Here is a 26,313-nt window from a genome sequence, read left to right on the forward strand (position 1 = left end):
TTCATGGAGAGGATGGTCAGGCATCGGAACATGCTGTCCAGGGCAATGGTGGGGTCCCCATCCCTGGAGGCATTTAGGAGACACTAAGGGACACAGCAGCAATGGGACGCAGTAGCTAAGGCTGGTGCTTGGAGTTGGTGATTTTTTAGATTCCTTTCCAACCTAAATGATTCAAGGGGGTTGGAATAGATGACCCCCAGAGATCCCTTCCAAGCCATACAACTCTGATTCTATCCTTCCACAATTCCATACAACCACAGAAATTTTTCAGAATAAAAAGTGATAGTTGGTCTACTAGTGTGAGCAGGACCCTCAATACCAACACTTCTCGGAACGTAAGCAAATTAGAAGAGATTTTTAGCCAAGAATCACAACTTTTCTTCCCAGAAAAACACCCCAAGGAACAACATCAAATTAACTTCACAGAGGTTCCTTCTAATCCAGCCGAAGAGCCAGAAGGAACAAACACAGCCATCTGACCCACTGACTTCAGGGAAAACTACTCTGCATCTTAGAGGCAAACAATGCATTTTCTGATAGGCAGTGTTCTTCTGTCAAATTAAAGAGAATCTGAAACTTTGCTAAGATAATAACATATATATGATGTATGTATATATATATAAATGCTTTAGCAGGGGGGTTGGACTCAATGACCTCTTGAGATCCCTTCCAATCCTTGCAATTCTGTGATTGCAATTCCTTTACATATATATATATATATTTCTGTAGTGGGTGACAAAGACGTCGACAACATAAATTAAGCAGAAAAAAAAAGATCTTCTCAAACCTTGTTTGGGTAAGAAGATACTCAGAGAGGAAAAAAAAGCACTAAAGATAGGCAATTCAGCAGGGCTTCATGGAGAACAGTGCTTGTGCAGCCTGTACACGTGGTGTGTAAACTACCTCCAGCTTTTCTAGTGGGTTAATGCAAGGCAAGCAGCTTTCATGCCATCAGTGAGGAGCAGGGTCTGATGGATTTGGCTTCTGGAAGTAACAAGGTAAGGACCAGTAATCTTCAGTTCCTTCAGTCTGGAGATAGAAAGTTGTTTGTGAGCATCTGTGAGATTACAAGGAAAGGAGTAGCAGCCGCCATGGATTCATCACTGCAGTCACATTTCTTTCTATGCCAAGCTAACACTCAGGCATGAACCATCCGTGGCACAAATACAGGATGAGGAGGAGCTGGTGAGGCAGTTGTTTTTTTCTTCCAAAAAGATCTGGAAAATAAATGGATCACAACACCCATCCCTCATTACTCACACCTTGCCACTGCTTTTGGTGCCAGAAACAGCATCTGCATTGACCCCAGCGGCTGTAACAGGTCTCTGCCCCAGCGTGGATCCATATGCTGTTGATGTTTGGCAGGGAGACCAGAAAGAGCATTCCAGGCTCTGTGTAGTTTGCTGCACAGAGCTGGCAGGGTACAACCATTTTGAAAAGGGGACCTATGATAAACAGATACAGTCTCCCACGCACACTTCACAACATTCAGTAAGGATACGGTGCATGGAAACACCAGAATATATGGATAACCCCTCAGCTAGACACAGCTGTGATCAGGACAGGAGGGGCTGCCCTCTTGCATGGCAGCTCCCAGCAACCACAGCCTCCAGCAGGTGCAGCTGACCGCTGGAGATGACAAATGACATCTAAGAGCCAAAGGGCTTCTTCCAAAAATTACTTATCTAGAGGTTACAAATTACATACTACGGAGTGTGTTTGTTATCAGACCACACTGAAACATAACAAAAAGGTTGCGCCATGACTTTAGCAAAGGCCAAACACGACCTGAATGCTATCTCACTGCATGGAATTCACTCACAAAGCTCTCGGGCGACTGAATTGCAAAAGGCGGATGAGAACTAAGATCGCCAAACACCACTGCAGATTATCTATCCTATACTCATTGACATCTATCCCAAACTCATTGAAACTGGCTGTAAAAGTGGACATCGCTGTTGCGGGAGGAAGAACTGAACTCCCAGATGAGGAGAGCAGAAGCTGGGTGGGTTGAGGGGGGTGGCTGACAGTTGGCATGTGGCTGTGCTCTATCAGTCAGGAAAGCAGCTGCTCCTCAGCAGCTTACTGCAGCGAGGGGTAACTGGTGGGTGTGATGCGATGCGATAGGAGCAGTCTGGGTTGGAAGAAGAGCTCCTCCTGTTATCTTCCTGAAAAAACGCTGGCAGAGAGTATTGCTCATTGCCCTTCTCCTAAAAAAAAATACTGGGCTCTGAATCAAAATGTTCCGAAAATATATTTTAGTAAACACACCTTTAATCCTGATACGTGTGTTCCAGCTAATCACAGCTGCTCTCCCTCGAGCCCTTAGTCTGCTTGTAGGGAAGGCGAGGAGAGCAAAAACGTGAATTATTTATGTTCCTGCTGAAAGTGCAAGCCTTGTCAGTACAGCCTTGCTTGATCGAATGGATCTACAGAGACAGTTTCTGTAGCAACCCAGAACCTCACCCAGCAGAGTGTCACCCAGCAGTCACAGGTAGTGCAGAGCAGTCATAAATATCTGCCTGGGTAGCTGCAGATGACACAGAAATGCCAAAGCAGAGTATATCCGGGCCTTGAGACCTTCATTCTCAAAGACCTAAGAAGAGCTTTCAGACTAAGTCACGTACAGCTAACAACCCAGCTGTGACAACACAGTGTTTCAGAAGACTATACGAGCCTTTGCTGGAGCTCAGCACCCTCTTCACATCTGCTCAGGCTGCTGCTGACCATACAAGCTGCTGTGGTCTCAGGCTCTTTCTTCTACCCAGCCTGCTCGAGTCAGAGGCCTACTATCACAGTGTTGGTATTAGGTACATACATCAGGCACCGGGGTTGTTAATATTACCTCAAATGTTTCAGGTATCTCACTTTTACATCACTGCTTTTACTGTAGGTTGACAAAGGGATGTGTGGATTTAACTGTTCTATCCCTACTTATCTGTAGCCTTCAGTCTTGGCTTGTTGCTTTTTGCAGCACACCTCAGTGAAAACGTTACGGAAATTGCAATCTGTCAGGACTGTCTTGCAAAGCTTTGAAGTGTGATACAGGCCAGCAGGTCTGTCCAGACATATTAAACATATTTTTCAGTAACCCAGTGTTTGAATTTTTCATAATTATCAGCATATCAAGTAACCTGTTACTGAATATATTCAGGTTGTCTTAGTTTCTGACTGAGGCCATGAAACGCAAACCATATTGGAAAAGTTACAACATGTTGAACTTTGCATGTACAGAAATGCTAGCAGATGGTTCCTTCACTGTGCATCTCTATTGCCGACCACCAACACTCGGAGAGTAAAATGCATTTTCTGGGGGCTTTCCAGAGTTTGCATTTCCAGTGTTTCCTACGGTTTGACCTTACAAACAAAACCAGGCTCTCCGCATTCAGAGTAACCCGGGTGCTTAGCTCTAAATAGGAGATAATCCAGCTATAAAAAGCTTGTGGTTATTTGAGAGAGGTCAACAAGGTACAACTCTAAATGTGAATAGAAGTGTGAGAAGCAGTATGAGTCCTACTTAACCAGGACAAGTGATCCTACTGGCAGGGCTCGGAGGCATGGCTTATATTTACAGTTGTGCTGACTTAGCAATGCCAGGACTAGAACAACATTCAGCAAACAACACATTTGCAGGCAAAAACCTTGAGATGCATTTTCGAGGGAAACATCCTTTGCATTTTTGATAGAAATGATATATTGTATTGATCTAACTTTGGTGCCATCTCTAAGAGGCTTTGCCAGCTCTTCTACTGTAGCTGCACCAGCAAACTTTCTGGTTGAGACAGTTGTGCAGATGAAGGACTGAAGAATAATGCTTATGACAGCAGAGCTGCTTTGGAAGATTGAAGGGAGAGTATTTCCCCTTTTGGGAGGAACCACGGAGAAACACTGTCTGCTTCCTTAAGTGAATCTGGGCTGGAGAACAAAGGACATGAGCTCATGTACAGTGAGGTAGTTTGCATGTCATTAAACCAATGTTTAAAAATCTACAGGGTTTGTCTCTTGTAGTATCTGTGGTTTTGTTTTCTAAAAGTGAAAGATGTGATTGATTGATTTTACTACACAAGAATAAAAGTGGCAAGGCCATTTCTGGGTGCCTAGAGATTGTTTATGTTTTTGTTTTGTAGATTTCTAGCCACAAAACAGTTTAAAGGAATTCTATTAAACTTCCCAAAAATCCAGCTCAGGCACCAACTCAAGGAGAAGCAAAACTGTAGATGTTTTGGAAAGCATTATATTATTGAATGGTTTCTTACTCCGATCAATTTTCTCATGTGGCGCTATTATATCACAACCATCCTGCCAGATTTCCTTAGTTACCAGTTACTGCTGATTCTCAGGTCAAGTGTGCCACTACTAGGCCTACTCCTGTGGCTTTCTGATGAGCTTCATACCAGCAAAAGCTCCAGCTGCATCTGCACAAATAATAATAATAATAATAATAATACCGACTGACAGCTATGCCAACTGGGATGAGAAGAGGTGGCACATATTTGTCCCAGAAGCATTTCTAAGTAGTGATTTCAGCAAGGCTGGTGAGATGGCTTTGCTTTTGGGAGACAGTTTCAAATGCACAATGTGTGGTGAATGCTTTTGCAGGAAAAGATAAATCCACACATTAGACACAGTATTGGTATGACAGCTCAGTCCAGAGACAGGTAACAAAGCCGTGAGGGGTCTGGAGCACAAGTCTTGTGGGGAGCAGCTGAGGGAACTGGGACTGTTCTGTCTGGAGAAGAGGACGCTCAGGGAAGACCGTACTGCTCTGTACAACTCCTTGAAAGGAGGTTGTGGTGAGGTGGGGGTGGACCTCTTTTCCCCGCTAACAGCAACTGGATGGGAAGGAATGGCCTCAAGCTGTGCCAGGGGAGGTTCAAGTTCCCTCCACAGGGAAGTGGTGGAGTCACCATCTCTGGAGGTGTTCAAAAAACACCTGATGTACTAAGATGTACTTAGATGTACTAAGGGACATGGTTTAGTGGGGAAATACTGGTGGTAGGTGGACAGTTGGACTGGATGACCTTGGAGGTCTTGGTGACTCTGTGATCCTATGAATTCCTGTAGTGTAAACAACTTTTCATTAGACAAGTTCAATAGATTCACTATGTATTTCTGTGCCACTATGCAGCCTGCAACTGGGGCAGCGTTACACCAGCCTACAACACGCAGCGCTTTGAAAGGGCTGTGGAGAAAACACTTCGCCAACAAGTTTATTTCCACAAGGAATCGAGCTTTATTATTATATTTGGGCGAACAGCATGAGCAGGCTTTGTTACTACGACTACATCAGCCGGAAAGCCGCGTTGCCACGCCAACGGCTGGCCAATAGCGAGCGCAGCCCGGGGCGGGGCGGGGCGGTGAGAGTGTAACAATCGCAATTCAGGGTGAGGAGGAAAGGCGGGATTGCACCGAAGCACCAATCAGAACTGAGGACGGAAGGGAAAGGCGGGAGGGTTTGGTCCAGCGAGTTAGCGGCAGGGGAGTAGGGAAGAGCAACCAATCGCAAGTCGGGACGCAGGGGCTAGGGCGGGGTTTTGGCGCAGCAACCAATCAGCGGGAGAGTGGGCGGTTCCAGCGAATCACATTCGCGTTCTTCAGGTCGAGCCAATCACAGGCTGAGCGCAGCAGCGTCAGCCAATGGGGACGCGATGAGGGAACAAAAGGGGCATTCCAAGCCGCCGGCCCTTTTCCTCAGCCCAATTTCACATGACGCAACGGTTGGAGGAAGCGGTTCGCGAGCCGTAGCCGCCGCCGCCATTTTGTGAGCGTTGAGACTGAGCCGGCGGCGGTCGGAAGCGCAGCGGCGGTACGGACGGGAGCGCTACTCGCAGCGGAGCCGCAGCCCGGAGGATGCGGTAGAGGAGCCCAGCGGCAGCGGCGGGGGGGCAGCGTCGCTCGGCGGCGGCAGGGGAATCGCGGGGAGGGGGCCGTCGGTCGGTGGGTCGGGTCCTGGTGCGGGCCCCGGTCGGAGGAACATGTCGGCCCCGGAGAGCAGCGCTGGTAGCAGCGAGGCCCGGGAGGACGCGTGCCGCGATTACCAGTCATCGCTGGAGGACCTGACGTTCAACAGCAAGCCGCACATCAACATGCTGACCATCCTGGCCGAGGAGAACGTGCCCTTCGCCAAGGACATCGTCTCCCTGATCGAGGCGCAAATCGCCAAGGTTTTTATATTCCACCGCCTACTACTCCTACCTATACTGCTGGGGGGACCGGCCGGGGCCAGGAGAAAGGGCTGAGGGACGGAGGAGGCAGGGAGAGAAGGAGGGCCCGAGAGAGGGGAAACGGGGCGAGAGAGGGAGGCAGCGGGCCGAGGCTGGCGGCTGGGCGGGGGAGGGGAGGGGAACAGGGCTCGGGACCTCGAGGCGAGGCGCTCCCAGGGTCACAGGTGGCCATGGGGGGAGCAGGGAGAGCCGGGGGGGGGCGGGGGCAGCAGGCCCGGGGGCCGCCGTTGGGAGCAAGCGGAGGACAGCGTGGCTCAGCAGGGAGCACGGCCCTACCCTTCCCGTCCGTGCCCCCCTCATTTCCTGGCCAGGCTGAAGGCTGCCCCTTCAACCGCCCGCACCCCGTAGGGAGTAGGAGACCCGAGGGCACCCCGCCGCAGTCGGTAGGAGGGGATGGGTTGGGGTCCGGCCCGGGGCAGCGCGGCTCGCGGCGCGGCCCTGTGTGGGTAACAGACGCAACATGGCGGCCCGGCCGTGACTGGGCAGAGCCTCGCCCTTGGAGCTGGGTTTTCCCCTCGGAGCTGGTGTCGAAACCGTTGCATTTAGCGATTTCTTCCGTAGATAACGATTGTATAAGTATCGTTAGCGAGAGCCTGACCTTGTGGAGGTTTTTTTTTTAAATTTATACCCGGGTAGCGGGAAGGAATGAAAATGAGGTTGAGTTTATAGCACTGAAATCGTCCGCTTTAGAAAGGCTAAATATAATGATTTTTTAAGTATTGCCTCTAGTTTGAAAGATAAGGTTATTTTCCCAGTGTGGTCCCCGTGAGATATTAACTGGAGGAGTAAGAGTGGGGGCTTATCTTCCAGGAAAGTTTTCAGGTGAAAGGCGATCATCTGCTCTGAGTAGGGAAGTGTGTGTGTGGTGCTGGTGGGGTGGTTCTGTGCTGTCTGCTTAGAGAAAGCGACGTGGGCTTGGGGTAACCCGTTTGGCTTTCAGGTGGCTGTGCCCAAAGTGAAGCTAGTGCTGTGTATCTTCATGTGTCTTGGCTAGAGAGGTTTATTTGGTGAGGATGGGAAGGAGAAATTCTCCCGAACTGTAGAAACCGCAGCAGCCTGTAGGATCCTAACATGGCGTCTGAAAGGCACGTGATACAAAAGGAAGGGAAAGAGGAGGCTCCCTCTGAGCCCAACCCAGGCAGTTGCTGACATCAGTCAGCCACAGCACATGGATGGGGGCGGGGGGGGGGTTATTGCACCTTTCTAACAGCAGCTTTCTGTAAGAAAAAGGTTATTCCTTCAATCCACCCTGTTCCTGCCAGTCACCCCTCCCCCGTTGTCTCCCTTGCTCCCTCTAATACCAGGCTCCCTCTAATATAGGCCTTTTTTCCTTTGGCTTTAAATTGCGGTTTATAATGGTGAGAATTGTACTGTCTAATGCTGGGGAGGGAAAGATCTCTTACATTATTTAATCTGTCTTTCTACCAATGCAGGATGGCTCTTTAGTGTTCCACAGACCTCTTCCAGTCTAGTTTTAAATGCTACCAGTGGCCAAGTTTTGCCATTCCTTGGGGAGGTGACCTCATAACTGAATAGATCTCACCATTATATCTCCTAAAGGGCAGTGAATGTATATAACTTGTGATAAATATCAATGCTGTCAAATTTCTTCATTTCTGGGTGTTTTAGAGCCTGCCCTGAAGTGTGTTTTTTTTCTTTTTAAAGATGTCTTAAATCTTGTATCAATGGTTAGCTTTGCCTTAGTTACTATTTGTGACTGTGGTTTATTCAAGGCAAGTTCTTAGTTTTTTTTGGAAAAGTGCTCTCCTTTGCTAAGCCACTTTTAAAAAGTGTTGCCTGGAGACAGTTTGTTTAGTGTAAAACTTGAGTGGTCTGCTTTACGATTTAATAAATGGCTCTGAAATGTGTGACTGGTATTATAAAATATGTAAATAAAAAGTGTGAAATATGTATTTGTCTTTTTATTTACCATTGTATAGTGCAGAATTTGTTTCTGAGACCCATTTTGTGTACAAAGTTGTTTTTTAAACAAAGTTTTTTGCAAGTTTGTGACTCGGGGTTTGATTATGAATCGATTTTTTTTAAGTTGAAACTTTTTTTTAGGAAACTAATAAAAAAAAGCCACACATTTCCAACAGTAGCTTTCATACATTATTTGAAAGAAGAGTGGGAATTCTGTGGTGATGAGCTCAGCGTTAGCATTCTGTGTGTTCTGGTGGTATGCGGAGCCTCCCTGCTGTTGGTTAGCACTGTGTGGGTCTCTTTCTTGCTAGGGGGTACTGTATAGATCGCCTGAAAACAAGATGTTCAAATCTGGGATTCCCTTGTGTGGTTATTGGAACATGGGCTAGATAACATAATAAACATCTCCAGAAATGAAGACTTAAGTAACCCAACTGTTTTTAAGTCATGGTTCTTAGATTGTGCCACCTCAGTAGCTGCTATTTGAAGGAGAGCACTCTGCTAAACTAATGCTGTCACATTTTGAAGTAGGCTTCCTTACTACATTGCAGTGCTTTTCTGTGTGATTACTTCTAACTACTCTGAAGCACATAAAGTTGTTAAACTTGTTACAGAGCGTTTGCTATTAAATGAATACTATGGCATCTCCAACTTGAATCTTAGCTGTGTATAGTGAGCTACTTCCATACCTCGGTGAAATGGAAGAGTGTAGTGTGCTCTACCAGTAGCTCTTGGGCATTTGTGCTGCTGAGGCAGCTCTTTGTTTCCCTAAAAGCTGACTTAGAAAGTCAGAAACTGTACACTATCATTTTTTTATAAAGGAAAGCATTCACAACTTAGAGTAGTGTTTTTAATGTGCCATTGTGTAGGCTGCATTAAATAACTAACCAATATTTCACAGACATGTTAATATTAAGCAGCTTTGCATCCATTTTTTTTCTAAGCTGGGGAGATGCCCCTATTCTAACACTTGCATATTAGCTTCTTTACAGCCTGCTATTAGGTCATAAGTTCAGTACTCAAATTAGATAGTACAGGTAGTGTAAACCATACTCTCAATGTGCTGCAATTAGTCCTAGCTTAGCTGTGCACTTTTCTGTCTTTTCATGTACAAAATACATCAGCTGCCTGCATATTTCCTTTTTTTCTATGCTCAGAGGCAGTGACACCCTCCCCTCCCCATTAACAAGAAACTCTCCTTTTCAGTGTTGAGTTTTGGGTCATGGTCAATTAATATACACTTAAAAGTGAGGAAACGTGATTTACCCATATAAAAGCTTTGTTGACGCGGTGCCCTTCTGTGAACCACTTTAATGGGGAAGGATTTAAATCTAAAACTGTAAAGCAAGAGTGCTTCCACACACTTATCTGGACAATGGGGCTGTGAAGTAAGAGGTGTTGCTGATCATCATAGGAGCCTGTCCTGTTTAAAAAGAACAATGAAGTTACTCTGGTTTATATTGAGTTACCGGATGGTGAATGGGACTTAGAAGTACTATGAGTGGATGCTGCTGTCTAAGGGGATGTTGGTCAGCGCAGAGCTTGTGGTGGTGTTTCACGTTGTCCTCTTCAGCTGTTTGCTCACTGATGCGTTCTGGGACTTTGCTGTGCCTTCTGCTGTTGAAAACCAGTGGTGGGCGTTAAAAGCACCTTGATTGGGGCCAGTAGTGCTTTTCCTGCATTGGAAGTTGTAGCTGTCCAGCATCCATGCTTCTGTTTCACAGACTTGCTACAAGTTTTGAATGTGGATTTAAAACCAACAAAAAAGACCCCTCAAGCTGCCTCTTGTAGCAAAGATGTATCCCGAGTGTGAAGACTCCCGGCTGTGAAAATTGTGGTTGTGATTCCTGAGCTTTCCCGTCTGTACCCAGTCGGCTTGGTGATTGGGTTTGGTCTGGATTTAGAACTTTGCGCATCCATCTAAAACCTGACTGTGACTGCTGACAAGTGCCAACAGAGACTGGGACTGCTTGCTCCGTTCCCTTGGATTACAGTGATATAGTTGTGACCTTTTCTGCGTGTAGTTTGTGAAAGGACTGTGATATTCAACGTATAATCTACAACTTCTGAAGTTCTCTAACCTGGGCTGTTCGCAGGAAGTCTGATTTGTGTTCTATGAAGTGGAGGAGAACAAGCATTCGGGAGGTCCAAGTGATAAACTATTTTTTAGAAGTTCCTTGAAGTGCTAGCAATGGCTTCCTGCTAATTTCAAGTTACTTTCTCCAGTGGGTTTTGAAAGGCTGCACTCGGTACACTAGCAGTAATACTGTCTTGTGGGCTTCTTTTTTCTTTTTTCCCTTTTTTTCACCCCAAAGCTTTGAGACAATCAGAATAGCCCAAGGTGTTCCTTTTCTCTGTGGTAGACCCACCGCATTATACTTTGAACTGAGTATTGATTTTCCAGATTTAAGTTTTTGTATAAACAAAAAATCCCAAGCAAATCCCTTGGTGTTTATAGTGGCAACCCAAAAGAGAGGTCTGTATTTCTGGGATTGGTAATCCCTTTATTTAAATAGCTTAACGTATGTTTTTGTTGTACTAAACTTCTCAGTTTCTTCTTATTACTCCAGGCTCCTGCGTCAGAGAAGCTCCCTGTTATGTACCTTATGGATTCCATTGTCAAGAATGTTGGAAGAGAGTATCTTACTGCATTTACTAAAAACCTAGTTGCAACATTTATTTGTGTATTTGAAAAGGTATATACACTTTCAGAAAAGTTCTGTATTTAAGCAAAGTTGTTCCTGGTAAAATAAATGTGCTCTCAGCTTTGGGTTTTCTTGGGTGCTGAACCAGAAGAACTAATTGTTTTTTATAAATGGCAATACTGTATCTATAATGTGGAAGGGCATTCCTGCTGTTGTTAAGCCTGTGAGTTAAGTTAGCCAGAAGATGCAGAGTCTTGATGAACTCGTGTAATTTTTCTATCCAGGCAAGGCTTCACTAATTTTTTTGATTGCTGATTGCTTACCTGGACAGACTTCTTGTACTGTGTAGAACAGTTAATTATGAATTGCTGATTTATTTTTTAAGGTAGTAATTAGTCTTTATGTCAGGAATATACTGAGAATCAGTTTCTTAGAGATTTTTGTGAGCTCTCTTGTAGTTAGATTTGTCTGATTCACTTAATTTTTGGTGTGAAAAATGAGCACTTAAACTGTGACAAATGCTACCAGCATCTGATATTCTTTAAGTGGTCTGCGATTAAAAAACGTATGATGGGTGGGGGGGGGGAGGTCATGAGAGAGTATATTATTGCTTCGTTACATTAAAAATGCATGTTTTAATTCCATTCAGTGTTGAAAACTGCTGCCAGATATATTCTCTTTTTTTGAAGTCTTTAAACCCAGTGAAGTAATTGTGCTTATTCCTCAGTGAGAATGGCAAATCCAAGTCCAGCTTTTGAAAGACTGGACTGGAATGGGTTTAAGTTGAATCTGAAATGGAGAGTTAACTTCTGTGGTTTCCTGTATGCCCTAAGAAAGTGGCACTGCATCTGAATGAGATGAGTGGAGTGTTGGTGTATTTGCTACAACATACCAGTGAGGATCTTTGATCCCAGAATGTTTCCTATCTGTTTTTCAGCTGTACGAGTGACTAAATAAGGGATAGATTGTAATAATGAGCTCAGAAATATTGAACTCCTGTGTGTAGAGTAGAGAGGTAGACATTTACTTATTTTTCCAATATTGGTTTGTGTTCTTTCACTGAGTTGCATTTAAACTTGCAGCTGAAACTCTGGGTAATTCATTTGCTGAATTTTGTAGTTAATTGTCTACTAAGCTAACTGGAACTATTAAATTTATATTAAATATGTAAAATGTCAGTCACTTTAGATAACTAATGATATTGCAAGATGAAATTCTCACACTGGCATTGTTAGACATTCTGCTTCATCAGTAAATGATCACTGAAGGTATCTTTAAACACTTAGCGAAGTCAGAAACTGGCTCAGTCATGGCAGCAGCTTTTGCAGTGAACTTGATACCCTCACACTGAAAGTTGTGTAGAGGTACCCTCCCACCCCCCAGTAGCTAAGTATGAATTATTTTTATTGAAGTTCCTGCCCTCTCTTTCAAAGAACTTCTGAACTTTCTGGACAGCATGTCTTGCTGTGACACCTAAAATAAAACTGCAGCCAAAAAACTGTCTTTACAGGGTGAGTGTGTAATGACTGAGTTAGCACATTCACAGTAGGGCAGCTGCATGTGTTTTGTCAGCAGATGTTTCCCATTTATTTAAGTGAACTACTTGAGTTATGAGATAAACTGAATTTTTCCTTTAATGTGAGTTTTGAACTTAACTGTCACAAAATGATCCAGTCTGATTGCAAAGAGAAAATGGGTGCTAAAGCTACTAGTGCGCTTGATTTATGGCTCATAAATGGGTCTGATTTTGCAATTGAACTGAAATGTACTTGAGTTCATTTTGACTCATACACCTTTTGCTGGATTTGTTAGGGGGAAAAAGAACTTCAGTGATTAAACAGATAAACCACTTTTTCTGTTCAGAAAGTTTGTTCTCTGATTTGTTTGTTGTTGCTGTACGCCACTTAGCACAAACATTTGGATTACTGTATTTTTTCAGAGGCTTTTTCTTTGGATATTTTTCTTGCTGTACTTTTTTTTTGACAGAAATTGACCAAGTAAAGTGAGAATTTTGGTAATGGAAAAGCTGAAAGAAAGTTCTCAGAGAATGGTAATAAACAATGAAACCTTCAAATAGCCTTGAAATGACTGTTCCACATTTGAAGTTGTGTTACCTATTCTGTTGGTGCAGATGTATCAATCGGCACCACTTACAAGTTTTGTAGCCAGTTCATTGTGTTAAAATGATAAATTTGGTAAGAATATAATGCATATGAGATCTTAAGTTCTACAGAGAAGTTTAAGTTGTTTTATATTAACTTAACAAGCCATAGAATTGTTTTATTGTTTTAGGTGGATGAAAATACTAGGAAAAGTTTATTTAAGTTACGCTCCACATGGGACGATATTTTTCCTTTGAAGAAACTATATGCACTTGACGTCAGAGTCAACTCATTAGATCCTGCTTGGCCAATTAAACCTCTGCCCCCAAATGTGAATACTTCTAGCATCCATGTGAATCCTAAGTTTTTAAATAAATCGGTAAGTCTTTATACCTACTGTATGAACAGATGGCAGTACATGTTGTTTTTGTTGTTTGTATGCTGCTTTTTGACAAATGTAGTATGATAAGAATAAAGCATCTGATCTCTGGAGACAGGTAAGAGGAATTTATGGACTCAGTATTTAAGGGACTTAGTTTTTGTTTTAAAAACTGAATTCGAGATTCCTAAATGTTGATTTATTTATTTTAAATTGCATATTTAATTCTATCATGGTGGCATAATTAATCCTATGACAGTAGGCAAATTCTAGAGGAGCAGAAATTTTTAAGTGTTTTGTTCGTATTTTGCAGAAAAATTGCTGTTAATAACTTGTACAAACTAAGTCCCAGTTTTGTATCATGCTGGCAGTTAAGGGAGATGGAGTTAGCTGATTCCATTAAGATGTTGAATGTAACCTTATGTTCTATTTTTAGCCAGAGGAATCTACTGCATCTACCTCTGCTGTCACTTCTGGTGCCTCTACTCCTCCAGCTGTTCCTGAAATACAAAAGAATTTGACACAGGAGCAACTGATAAGGCAGCAATTGCTTGCGAAGCAAAAACAGTTGTTAGAACTTCAGCAAAAAAAGTTAGAGTTGGAGTTGGAACAGACTAAAGCACAGTTGGTGAGTAGGATAGTTGGTGAATGGTTGATAGTTTGGTCTCACTTTGTTTGATAGCACCTTAGCTGCTATACTGGTAACTGCGGTTAAGTTTAGACAAGAGTAGCTATTTTAGGACTAGAGCAGCGCAAGTTGATCTGGTGCTCTAGACCAGTAATTGTTACGTAAAAATCTTAAGAATTACATTCAGAACAGGTTAAAAAAGGTTTGTGGCCTTTTCTTCTCTTGAAAATCTTGTCTGCCTGTGATGCGCCTTCTGCATCTTTTCATGGCTCACCATTAACAAGACTTTTTCGAATACGTTTGCTCTTCGAGTATTTCTGTAAATAACGGGGAATCCTGATTGTCAGAAATGTCCAGGCAGTTTCTGTCCTCACTAGGTCAGGTTGGTTTGGTGTCAACATCTGAAGGTGGTGGCAGTTAAGCTGTTTCGTTCTTACATTCATAATTGAAAGTCATCTTGTGTTGAAAGTTGATGATAATAAAGTGAAACATCTTAGAAGCATAGAAATAAAAATATATAAATATACTTGGCAATCTAGTTGTCTTGGAAATGTGGAATGTATACAAAAACTAAAGGTGTAATGAGGCGTGTTTCGGTTGCATTTTTTGCAGCAATACTACAAGGTCAATAACTTTGTATTGTACTTGAACTTAATCTTTTGTGATGGTTCTATGTTATTTTAATAGCTGTGATTAGGAATTAATGGGTCATTTTCAGTTAAATGGATGAAATCTCATAACTATTTCAAAACATTTCTATTTACAGCTTTGTTTTCAAAACAGAACATGAGCATCTCTGTGCAGGTGTTGTATCATGCAGATTAATGCTGTTTTTTTTCCTCTTCACCTTATTTCAGGCTGTTTCTCTAAGTGTTCAGCAAGGATCATCTTCTATACCTTCAGTTCCAGCACCTTCCAAGCCACATGTGTCCCAGACACCTCACATGCCAGTTAAAACACCTACTCAGGCTTCACTGCAATCTGAAAAGATCAAACCATCCCCAAGTCCTCCACTTCACGATGTCAAAATAGTAAACAGGGATCCTCGACTTAATAGAATGTCGCAACATTCTTCTCATGCTAAAGATCAGTCTCATAGGAAAGAATTTCCACCAAACACAACTGGTCAGTCTGATACCAAGGCAAGCAAAACATCCCAGTCTGAAAAACAGAGCTCAACAAAACAAGAGAAAGTGAAAGCTGGTGAAAAAACACAGAAGAAAGAACCCGATCAATTGGAAACAAAGTCGAAATCACCATCTCCTTTGAAAAACAAGCTTCCGAATACTAAAGATACTAAAACCCAAGAATCTGAAAGCACAAAAGTATCTGAAATGAGTAAACGGGATCCAAGACTGAAAAAGCATCTTCAAGAGAAACCAGAGAGCAAAGGGGATGAGGTGAAAGAAAAGAGGAGAAATACAGAGAAAAAAGAAAAAGACGAACATAAGACAGGTGAACATAGGCCAGTAGGCAGCAGAAATAAAACAGTTAATGGTGTTGTTCAGAAACAAGACGCGACTACAGAAGAATCGGAAAAACAGGGTGGAAAACAAGGGAGATCCAGTAATAGAAAACGGTCACGATCCCGCTCTCCTAAGTCACGGTCACCATCTACACACTCTCCAAAACGAAGAGAGAGGAGATCACCCAAAAGAAGACTCAGGAGTTTATCTCCGACTTCTTCAACTCCTAAAATTGGAAAGATACGTCAGATAGGTCCTAAGCAGTCTCATACTGAAGAAGCCTCACAAGGGGCAAGAGATGAAAGAAATTCTAATAAGCGAAATGTTAAACAAGAGGTGCGAGATCCAAGGAGAGTGAAAAAAAGCCAAGAAGACAGACCCCAAGAAATAGCAAGCCAGCATTCTACAAAAGCTTCTCCCGATCCAAAGGAGAATGCAGAGAATTGGCAGGGATCCAAAGCAGGCAAGAGGTGGAAATCCGGTTGGGAGGAAAATAAAAAGTAAGTTACCATATTTTAAACAGATTTTCTCTGAAGTAAGTGGAAATTCTGCTCTTGGCTAAAGTATGGTCAGGTTTGGGAGGAAACATTCACATTGTCCACGTTGACAGAAGTTCTTGATCAAGATTCATAACTTACTTGTAGTGAAAAATGGCAATTTTGCATACTTTCTGAATTGATACTAATGTTTTACCATGATCAGTTCTGATAGAGATGTAATATATCCTGAATAAAGAACTAACGTAAATTTTAAATGTGTTCCTGTTCTCAGCTCGCAGCAGACTGAAGAACACCAAGCGGCTGGTAAATCCCCTCACCAAAGACACCGAGAAAACTGGCCTGCTGCTAAAGGAATTCTGTCACCTCGTGCACCAAAACAGCAGCACCGGTTAAGCGTGGATGCCAATTTACAAATTCCCAAAGAACTGACATCTGCAAGCAAAAGAGAATTACTTAAAAAGGTAATACTGATTGATCCTCTTTGTAGAGGTGTCTTGGATATAGTTGTGCTTTGCTTTTCTTCTTAGAAATCCTAACTTTATGTTACAGGCCAATGACCGCTTAGCATCTGGTGAAATAACCCAAGATGAGTTTCTTGTGGTAGCTCATCAGATTCGACAGTTATTCCAGTACCAGGAAGGAAAGCACAGATGTAATGTGTGGGATAGCCCTACAGAGGAAAAAGGCTCTTTGAAAAGGAAGCCTCTTCTATCTGATGCAGAATTAACATACTATGAGCATAAAGCTAAACTGAAAAGAACACAAGTTCAGCATTCATTGTCAAGACTTGATCTCTTGGATCCTGATGATATTTTGGATTATCGTGTACCAGACGCGTTGCTTTCTGGAATAGACTGTGAGCAAGCGAAAGCAAAGCGTGGAGTACAGTTTGAAAGAAAAGAACCTTTTGGAGAAAGATCAAGACGGCACTCTCCTGTAAGTGGAACAAGCAGACCCTTTGCTGATAACCTTTCGCCGCTTGAGGGTCGACGAAGGCTTGAGGAACAAAATGCTACTAAAGGAAGCAGGGGTTCGAAAAACTTCGATCCTTATGACAACTGGGGAGAATCGGATGAATTCAGAGATGCTCTCAGACAGCAGGGAAAAGGTACAGCAGAGTTCCAGAAGATAGATGGTGATGCCGTCTGTAGGTTTGATAACCGTGAAGAAAGACAGCTGCTTGGGAAAGCTGGTATGTATTTTTGCCTTATTTTACAGTTGTCGAATAATGTGCAATCTTCTGGTGAGTGGTTATCATGGAGTTGGAGATACCTAGTCCAACCCCCTGTGCTAAAGCAAGTACCCTAGAGTAGGAAAGTGTCCAGGCAGATTATGATTATCTCCAGAGGAGAACCTCTCTGGGCAGCTTGTTCCAGTGCTCTTTAACCCTCAAAGTTTTTTTTCTTTCTCATGTTTGTTTGGAACTTCCTGTGTTCCAGTTTGTTCCCATTGCTCCTTATTCTGTCACTGGGCACTGCTGAAAAGAGCCTGACCCCATCTATGATCCACTTGACCTGCTGGCCATGCTCTTTTTAATGCACCCTAGATTTATCATTGGTCTTGTTGGCCATGAAGGCCTACTGTTGCTACATGGTCAACCTTCTGTCCACCAGGACACCTAGGTCCTTCTCTGCACAGCGCCTTATCTTTCTTTATTTTCTTCTTTTTCAGGTGTTCGAGATGAACCAAGATCACCATTCAATGAACGTTTCAAAAGAGCTAGATACGATGATCCAGATAAAGAACCATTTCCAGACAGTCCAGGGTCAAGATTTGGAGGCATAGAAGCAAAGCCAAGAATAAGTGCACTAATGGAAGACAGACCTTTATTTGATGGCTCATCTAGACCATCTGCTGCAAGAGTTGGGGCAGATGGACAAGGGAGTCCTTTTATTGATAGTCCTACTGCTGGCTCAAGTTCTAGAATTGATGGGCCACCTGGACAGGCTGCTCTGAGATTTGAGGGGCCTTTGGTGGGGGCAGGTGCTTCTCAGTTTGATGGACCCCTGGCAGGAGCAGGGGGAGCTGGAGCCCTGAGATTTGATGGGCCACCAGGGGCGCTCAGGTTTGAAGGACCACAGGGACAGGTTGGTGGGGGAGGTCCTCTGAGGTTTGAGGGGCCTATTGGGCAGATAGGTGGGCCATTGCGGTTTGAGGGGCCTGCAGGCCAGCCTGTGGGTGGTCCTAGATTTGAAGGACCTGGAGTTGGTCTCAGGTTTGAGGGACCCCGTGGTCAGCCTTCAGGTGGTCTCAGGTTTGAGGGACCTCATGGTCAACCTCTGGGGCCTCGAGGTCAGCCAGGGGGTGGTCTCAGGTTTGAGGGACCGCACGGTCAGCCCTTGGGGCCTCACGGTCAAGCAGGAGGTGGTCTCAGGTTTGAGGGTCCGCATTTACAGCCATTGGGGCCCCATGGTCAACCTGGAGGTGGCCTCAGATTTGAGGGGCCACATGGACAGCCTATGGGGCCACATGGACCGTCAGGAGGTGGGCTCAGATTTGAGGGGCCACATGGACCGCCAGGTGTAGGGCCGAGGTTGATTGATGGACCAGTGCACCAGGGAGTTGGTGGACTTAGATTTGATGGTCCTCTGGGGCGGTCTGGTCCGAGATTTGATGGCTGTCATGCTGGCTTTGATGGTCAACCTGGACAGCTGTCTCTTTTGCAAAGATTTGATGGAATTCATGGACAGCCTGGCCCAAGATTTGAAAGGGCTCCTGGCCAGCCCGCACAACCGCGATTTGATGCAGCCATACCTCAAAGATTTGATGGTCCTCACCAGCCAGCCTCGAGATTTGACCTGCCTCTTGGACTTCACGGTGCACGTTTTGAAAATATAGCTAGCCATCCTGCCTCACGATTGGAGATGTCGCCATATGGACAAAGTGGTCCGTTTGTTGACCATCCCGGACAGGGTTTCAGCGGACCAGCTCATGGAATGCAGTTCCAAAGACCTGAAATGTTTGACAGTTCACTAGGACCAAATTTCAGTGGGCCAGCTGGCCCAGGAGGACAGAATTTTTCATTGAGAGCATCTGGACATTATTTCGATGACAAACTTCAGGGTCCTCAATACGGAAACTTCAATAGTATGTCAATGGGAGGTCATCAGGTAAGAATTGACTCTAGTAAATAATTTATTTGCAGAAGTATTTTTGTGTAGGCAATTGGCAGTTTTTCCTCTAAAAACATTTACAGTTTTTTTTTTTTGCAGACTAAAAATACCCTTAAGTAGTATCTAGATGATTCAAGCACAGGGGCATGCATTGGTTTTTTTTAAGAGTCTTTGTTTTTAGAAATTAAAAACCATTCTTTGCAACCATTTTGTAGCTGAGAATATAGCACTGAAATTAGCGTCTTTAATTTGAAAATGAATTAGGTAATTGGAAGACTGTGATGTTTTCACTTAGACAAAGCAAGTTCTTTATAAGTCATGACAGATTATTGAAGTGAATAGACATAATTACTTTTTCTGAGAGGTGTAGAGTTAAAATGGACCAAAATAATTATCTTTTTGGAGACATCCGTAACTTGGGGGCAGTTGAGAAAGATGCAGGCTTTTAAGCTATAGCTTCTGAAGAACGATATGGCACCAGCAGGCTTTATGGTTTCAGTTGTCCTTGCTATTGCTTGTTGGAAGTGCTCTCTTCTAAAGGAGAAAATAATTACAAATCAGTGAAAATGATGTCCATTCTCCCAGTAGATTGGAGATTTTAGGGGACGTAATACAAGCATGCTGTAAAGATTATTTTTCTATCTGAAGTTCCTTGCAGCTGGTTTGCTGAAAATCTGTCTTTCAGGATGTGTTTCATATCATGGGTACTATCTCTATTAGATAAAACCTCATTGTGACCTTGGTTGGTGAATATTTTACCAGTTTCTTTTTTGATTAGCTCTTTTTTTGGTGAAAAGGATCAGTTTGAAGTACTGTGTGTGGACAGTGTGCTTGAAGGATGGGCAAGTAGAAGAAAAGTTTGTTTGGCTGTTAGGCAAAATGAGTATGCTTTCTGATATTTTTCTGATGGGGAATGAGAATGATGCCAAGGTTTGGTAACTGAGGGATCCTTCGCTATGGAACTGACAAAGTAAAGTAGTAGAAGCATTTAAATATATTTGGAACTGAGAAATGTATAGAGGTTAATGATAGAATAATTAAAAAACAAATTGCCCTGCCAAGAATACTTACATGCTTAATTTTACAGGTTTCGCACATGTCTGCTCAGCCAGGACCTTATGGCCAAGGTCAACAGTATTTACCAAATCCTGGAAGCTTTGTTCAGAACCCTGCAGGTACTGTAATAGTTAACTTCTTTCTGTGTCCTTTACACTGTTCTCTGTTCATAACCACAAAAAGCTATACGGTGGTGGTGTGGTGGGTCTGTGTGCACTAAGGGCAGCCTTCTCTGTGAGATGGCAGTAGGTGTGGTTTCGGGAGCACTGTCATCTCTCCAGGGGTTTCCCTTTCATTAACCGCATGGTTTTGGTATGTAGTTACACTTTAAAAAAAAAAAAAAAAACAAAAAAAAACCACCGAAACCAATTTTTGGTTTGCTTTTTGGATGGCAGAAGGGCACCTCAATTGGCCAGGCTGAATAAACATTCCCAATACATTAATTGTTAGTAATAAGTCTTGTAGCAAGTTGTAAATGATTTAAGTGGATGGATTCTCATGAGATCTTTAAGCACAGAACAAGAAAATACTGTGTTTTCCATGGAAATCTCATTACTAGACAGATAGATGGCACATCAAAATACTTACATTATGAAGGAAGTTGTAGGGGAGGAAATGAGGCAGAAGCTGCGTATGAGGCAAACTGAAGTGGATAAATAGATTGAAGATGAAAAGGGGTGGAAGGAAAAGAGTGAAATGTGCTGATGGAAGTGATTTTTTTGATGCTAACCTTTGGTTTCCTTGAGTGTTGTGACATTATTTCTCCTCTCCTAGGAGGAGCCCTTCCACATTCATATCCTGATAACCACCTTGGTCAGCTTGATGTCAATGAATTGTTTGCCAAACTGTTGTCAACAGGAATCCTCAAACTGTCAAAAACAGATTCCACTTCAGCACGTATGTAGATTTCATTACATTTTAACTCTCTAGTTTATGCATAGCTGAAGTGTAAAGTGAAATGTGGGAACTTTGTGAACTCTTGCATTCTTTTTTCTTAAATGGATCTTTGTCTGTGGGAAACTTTGTGGTGCATGTGATAAAGTGAATTATTAACTTTCTAAACATATCTTATATACTTAAGCTATTTAGAACCTCTATTCTTTTTTTTGGCACCCCGCATCAGTAATTTGTTCATGATTATAATCAAATTCTTGTCAGTTTCTGAAATATTTGTGTCTCTGAACACTGAATTTTAGTGCCAGAGGCTTAGATGTAGTAGTGTCATCTTAAATTGCCATTCTGAGTAACATACTGTCTTTTGTACGCTTTTTAAGCTGTGAGACTGACTCAGCTCTTACGCATGTTCAGGTTAGCATAGTCAGATAATCAATATTTGAATAAAAATAATGTTCAGGAGCACCTTATTTCATTCTGAAAATGAACTGAAATATTGATGAAATTCTTTGTTTTAAAGAAGCGAATGAAACATCTGCACAGCCAGCTGCTGAAGAGGAGGATGATGACCAGGGTGATCATGATGTCCCAGACCTCACAAACTTTAAAGTTGAAGAACTCAGACAGTGCGTATTGTAGCATGAGCTTACACTGCACTAGGATAATGGCATGGTGGTATCTAGATAGTTAATCCAAGACGGTTGAATAGGTGTGATATAATAATACTAGCGTGTTCCTTGTGAGTAGTTAATGCTTATTTGAATGCTTTTAATTTACTTGAATGCTTTCAGTTGACTGTCATATGCTTTAACCCTATAGGAGAATCACACTTTTCTTCTACTCTTGAGGTCACTTGAAACAACTTACTGAGAAAATTCCCGTTTCTTTCCAAAGTAGTGTTAACTTCTTTTCATTTTTCTAGGCGTTATGATAGTGTTATAAATCGACTATACACTGGAATTCAGTGCTACTCGTGTGGAATGAGATTTACTACTTCACAGACAGACGTTTATGCAGACCATTTAGATTGGCACTATCGCCAGAACCGTTCGGAAAAAGACGTTAGCAGAAAAATTACACACAGAAGGTGGTACTACAGCGTGACGGTGAGTAGTGCAGTATGTGTGCCTTGTTAATTAAGGACTGGATTTGGTGTTTTACATACACGCTGTGGGATTGTAGTTGAAGTTGGATTATCACTGAAGTTTGGTGATCAGTGGTGTCTGATATTTCAAGTAGTTTTCATAGATACCTGCCAAAACAAAAGGCAGTTATATGGTGAACAACAAGCAGCTTGGAGTTATCAGTACTTCTTTGGTTGGACTGAGAATGGAATGAAAGTTGAAGGATAACGGCCTTTCACAGGACTGTTTCAGTTTTAATGACCTAAGATTGATTACATTCGTTACTTCTGGGATTTCATTTTTCTTTTCTTTTTTTTTAATGTATTTTTTAACCATTTCTGGCTATTTGTGATTGTGAATGACTGCTTGTCCTTAGGATTGGATTGAGTTTGAAGAAATAGCCGACTTAGAGGAGCGTGCAAAAAGCCAATTTTTTGAAAAAGCTCATGAAGAAGTTGTACTGAAGACACAGGAAGCTGCAAAAGAGAAGGAGTTTCAGAGTGTCCCTGCTGGACCAGCTGGAGCAGTTGAGGTGAGTTTCAGCTTGCCTGCCATAACCCATACGGTTTATAAGTAGACTGAAGTCTTGTTTTTGTGCAGTCACTTCCTAGGTTTTGCATTTGTGTATGTAATGTTTCCGTGTGGCAGTAGCAATATAAATAACTAGTAGTTCAACAACTTCTATGCTTGTTGGTATTCCATGATTGAAAGGAAGAAGTGTGTTAGTTTGTTTCCATAGGAAGCATAAATCAAGGAAGCTTATTGGATTTCCAAGTAGGAAATGGTTGCTTGGGATTCAATAAATGATAATCTTAACTGAATTTGTGTTACCTTTACCCCCCCCCCCCCCCCCCCCCCCCCCCCCACACACACACACAAAAAGATTGTTCTTTACAAGATGAGCAGTTGGAAGAGCTGTCATAATCTTCTGACTTGAAAATAACCAGCAGATCTGCATTTCGGTAGACCAGTGGATATAGCAGTTAAATACATTCTTGCATGCTAAGCCTACAAGAAACTAGGTAACAAAGCCATAAAGGCTTTTCTTTCAGTCTTTAAAAATAACCTTTTGTGCCTTGTTCTCAGAGGTGACTGTTTATTTTGCAGAGAAGTGTTAAGGGTGTTAATACTTCATGTGCAGTTCTTACTCTAACTTAAAGTTGAGTTTTGGAAGATGCCATAAAATAAACTAAATCCCTGCACCAGGTTGTCTTAATTGACAGTAAAACAGCATTAGATTGTTAGAGTGTCTTGCAGAGACTTCCTCTTTGAAGGGGCAAGGCTTACCTTTTTCAAGTGACAAATATTGTTGCTCATTCTACCAACTGTACTCAAATATTATTTCTATTAACGTTTTCTTAAAGTTATTTTTGAAGTGTGGAGGTAAAATGTTGTAGTCTTAATATTGTTATTTTGGTGTGTGTGTATATATATATATAAAAAATATATATATATATATATAAAACCGTTACTAGCCAAGTTGCTGAAGTTGTTCAGTAATTGTTTTAATAACACCGTGTATCATGTTACTTCAATAACTTCTCAGAGGTGTGAAATCTGCCGGGAGCAATTTGAGCAGTACTGGGATGAGGAAGAGGAAGAGTGGCATCTAAAGAATGCTATCAGAATGCATGAAAAGGTAATTCAGTCTTGTTACACGTGGCACTCATTTATATTAAAAAGCAAAACAAAAACATAACAGAATTATAGAAAGAAATAGGCCACAGTGATCTGTCTTTTCTGAAGGACTCCTTTTTTGGTTTTCCTGCTTTGAAGAGTGTAAACATCTCAACCTTTGGACATGCTTAAAGTCCTGGTGTCATTAGTACAGACTCAGTAGGCTTCCCTCACACTATATTGCTAAAAGATAAAATGAAGGTGATCTTCTCTGCTTAGCTTTGTTGAGTGTGCCTGGATTAATGAGTCCACTTCTGGGCCCCACATTACAAGAGAGACCATGCTGGAAGGAGCCCAGTGGTGGAGCCTGTCCCTCTTTGGAGGTCTTCAAAAGCCAAAGGATGGATGTGGTCCTGGGCAACTTAGCTCCAGATGTCCCTTCCACCCATTCTGTGAATGTTCCTGTGAGTGTGGGTATTGGTTTTGATCCAATTATTTCTGTACACAGCTAGTTATACACAGATAATTCCTATACTTACAAGGTTTTTGTATGATGGCTTTTCCTAAATAAGCATACACCAGATATTTCCCTTCTCACATTTGACACCATACTTGATCTCACGTTGTCCTGCAGGAATAGTGTGATTTGTATTTGACCCTGTTCTGTTTATGACTGAGTGGTGCTTGTACTGTATTTGTAATGTATTAAATGGATAACAATTATTTTCCAGATTTACCATCCATCCTGTTATGAGGATTACCAAAATGTAAGAAAACCTTTACTTTCATATTTTTTAACCATTTTGCTTTCAGTTTGTTTGCTTGATCACTGTCTTTATAGAGAGCAGGTCTTCAGAATCAGTTCCTCTTGCATGTGCCTAGGCAAAGAATCAGAGACCTTGAGAATGGCAAGTTTGTAATGCATAATTAGAGTTAGTTATGATGTATCCATGACAGCTTCTGTGTCATATAAGTGAAACTAAAGAGAAGCCATTATGAATTTATTGTTGACTAACGTGTAATCTTAGGAATTTTAAGAAACTGAGAAAATGAATGTTAGTATATGTTAAATTTGTTATAACTTGGGAGCTAACAGTTCCTTTGGGGGGGGGGGGGGGATAGTTGGGAATATTTTACAGTAACGTATTAAGCATTTCATCACTGTGAGCATAATACCATTTGAAAGTAATTAGTGAAAAGTAATGCTATTATATAGTAAATTTGTTATTAGATAAAATAGAAAGTAATGTATAAATGTATAAGGTAGAAGTTTAGATTTTGAGTGCTCTACTGCCCATGTGTTTGCATTTTTGAAAGAGACAGAAAGGAAGGAAGAGAAGGTAAAAACGGTTGTTTGAACAATGTGTTAATGCTGTGTGAATGTTTGTTTTATAGACATCATCATTTGATTGCACACCCTCTCCCAGCAAGACCCCTGTAGAAAATCCCCTAAATATTATGTTGAACATTGTTAAACAGGAAACAGATGAGTCCTGTGACTCACCTCAAGTGAAAGAGGAACCTGATGACACCCCTGCTGCCTGTGCAGAAGAGAGCACACCTGCATCTATAGATGTTAAAACAGAACCTGATGAGTCTGTTTAGATTGAGGTTTGATTTTTTTTACAGAAGAGCTCCTGTGTTAATTCTGGAAAGCAGATACTTTTTATAGGAAATAAAAGCATTCAATTGAGGCAGGGCCTCAGCTACTGTTTGGTTAATAAATACATTTTTGTATTTAAATTTCTTATTGCCTGCACTGTTTCAGGTGTCATTGTGTGAAAATTCTGTAGATGCGTGAAAATTTAATGGAATGAAATTGTATATGTAAAAATGTACAATTTTCACTTGTGGAAATGTAAATTATAAATAAAACATATTTTTGCTATATATGGAGTGTAATGTTTATGCACACCATCAAACGAAGACAGTGTTTCTGTACTTTTTTCAGTTCAAACAGAATTAAAAAGACCTCAGTTTTAAACCTCTTACTGAATAAGATTCAGAAAAGTGAAAGCAAGCAACTTCCTTCAGTTCTAAGTGGGTGATCAAGGGAAGCAATGCTGGAACTGCTCAAGACAAAACCCTAGATTTCTTCTTAAACTTACTTGAACAAACTTACATATCCAGATATTAAAAAAAGTAAACAAAAGACCATTCTGGGTAGAATGACAATTTAACAAAGCAACCAGAGTGCTTGATTGTGAACACAAGTGCCAACAGACAATTAACAAACCAGGATGCCTGGTAGTTGAGACATTTTTAATGATTTTTTTTTCCATTAGTCACACATAAGAGTTTAATACAGCTGAACAAACTTTTCTTTACAGGGGGGAATGAATCTAAGAATGCTCATTTGAATTTTTTTTTTTGTTGCTTATGACTGGATTTAGGTGATAAACCAGATATCCTGAGATGTTAATATTTCTTAAATGTAATAAATAAAATTAAGCATATGTTTGTGTCAGCCTCTTTCTTTCAGTAATGGGTTTGTGTGGTTGGGCATGTTTGTGGGCTGGGCAGTAAGTTGTCATGCAGTGTTTGTCTTGGGATAAACATGCATTTTGCCAGGTGTAGGGGGGATTTCTTCTAAAAGTCAGAGGAAACAGCACTGTCCTAGGATATGGCTCTTGCAATGTCAG

General features: G+C 42.0%; 1 protein-coding gene across 4 annotated transcripts; it reads left to right on the forward strand.

Annotated features, from left to right (window-relative positions):
* Positions 1 to 5,688: 5,688 nt before the first annotated feature.
* Positions 5,689 to 25,561, forward strand: PCF11 (PCF11 cleavage and polyadenylation factor subunit). Of its 4 annotated transcripts, none has more exons than XM_004938891.5 (16): positions 5,689 to 6,164; positions 10,718 to 10,843; positions 13,085 to 13,273; positions 13,710 to 13,901; positions 14,759 to 15,867; positions 16,139 to 16,328; positions 16,417 to 17,059; positions 17,539 to 18,977; positions 20,068 to 20,155; positions 20,811 to 20,933; positions 21,451 to 21,556; positions 21,853 to 22,036; positions 22,431 to 22,586; positions 23,601 to 23,693; positions 24,403 to 24,438; positions 25,067 to 25,561. In XM_004938891.5, the coding sequence occupies exons 1-16, from the start codon at positions 5,976 to 5,978 to the stop codon at positions 25,274 to 25,276; spliced, it is 5,073 nt and encodes a 1,690-aa protein (XP_004938948.4). In that variant the 5' UTR covers positions 5,689 to 5,975; the 3' UTR covers positions 25,277 to 25,561. The 4 variants fall into 4 exon arrangements, with proteins under 4 accessions (XP_004938948.4, XP_004938949.4, XP_004938950.4 ...); XM_004938892.5 differs by having other exon boundaries at positions 21,454 to 21,556; XM_004938893.5 differs by lacking the exon at positions 10,718 to 10,843.
* Positions 25,562 to 26,313: the final 752 nt, after the last annotated feature.

The sequence above is a fragment of the Gallus gallus genome, chromosome 1 (genome assembly GCF_016699485.2).
Source record: "Gallus gallus isolate bGalGal1 chromosome 1, bGalGal1.mat.broiler.GRCg7b, whole genome shotgun sequence".
NCBI classification, from domain to species: Eukaryota; Metazoa; Chordata; class Aves; order Galliformes; family Phasianidae; genus Gallus; species Gallus gallus.

Excerpts from the sequence above, each read along its gene's own strand:
- PCF11 (XM_004938891.5), top strand. The coding sequence starts at position 5,976 with ATGTCGGCCCCGGAGAGCAGCGCTGGTAGCAGCGAGGCCCGGGAGGAC. Across the intron at positions 13,274-13,709 it reads CTAAGTTTTTAAATAAATCG|CCAGAGGAATCTACTGCATC; the intron begins GTAAGTCTTTAT and ends TTCTATTTTTAG. Across the intron at positions 20,934-21,450 it reads AACAGATTCCACTTCAGCAC|AAGCGAATGAAACATCTGCA; the intron begins GTATGTAGATTT and ends TTTGTTTTAAAG.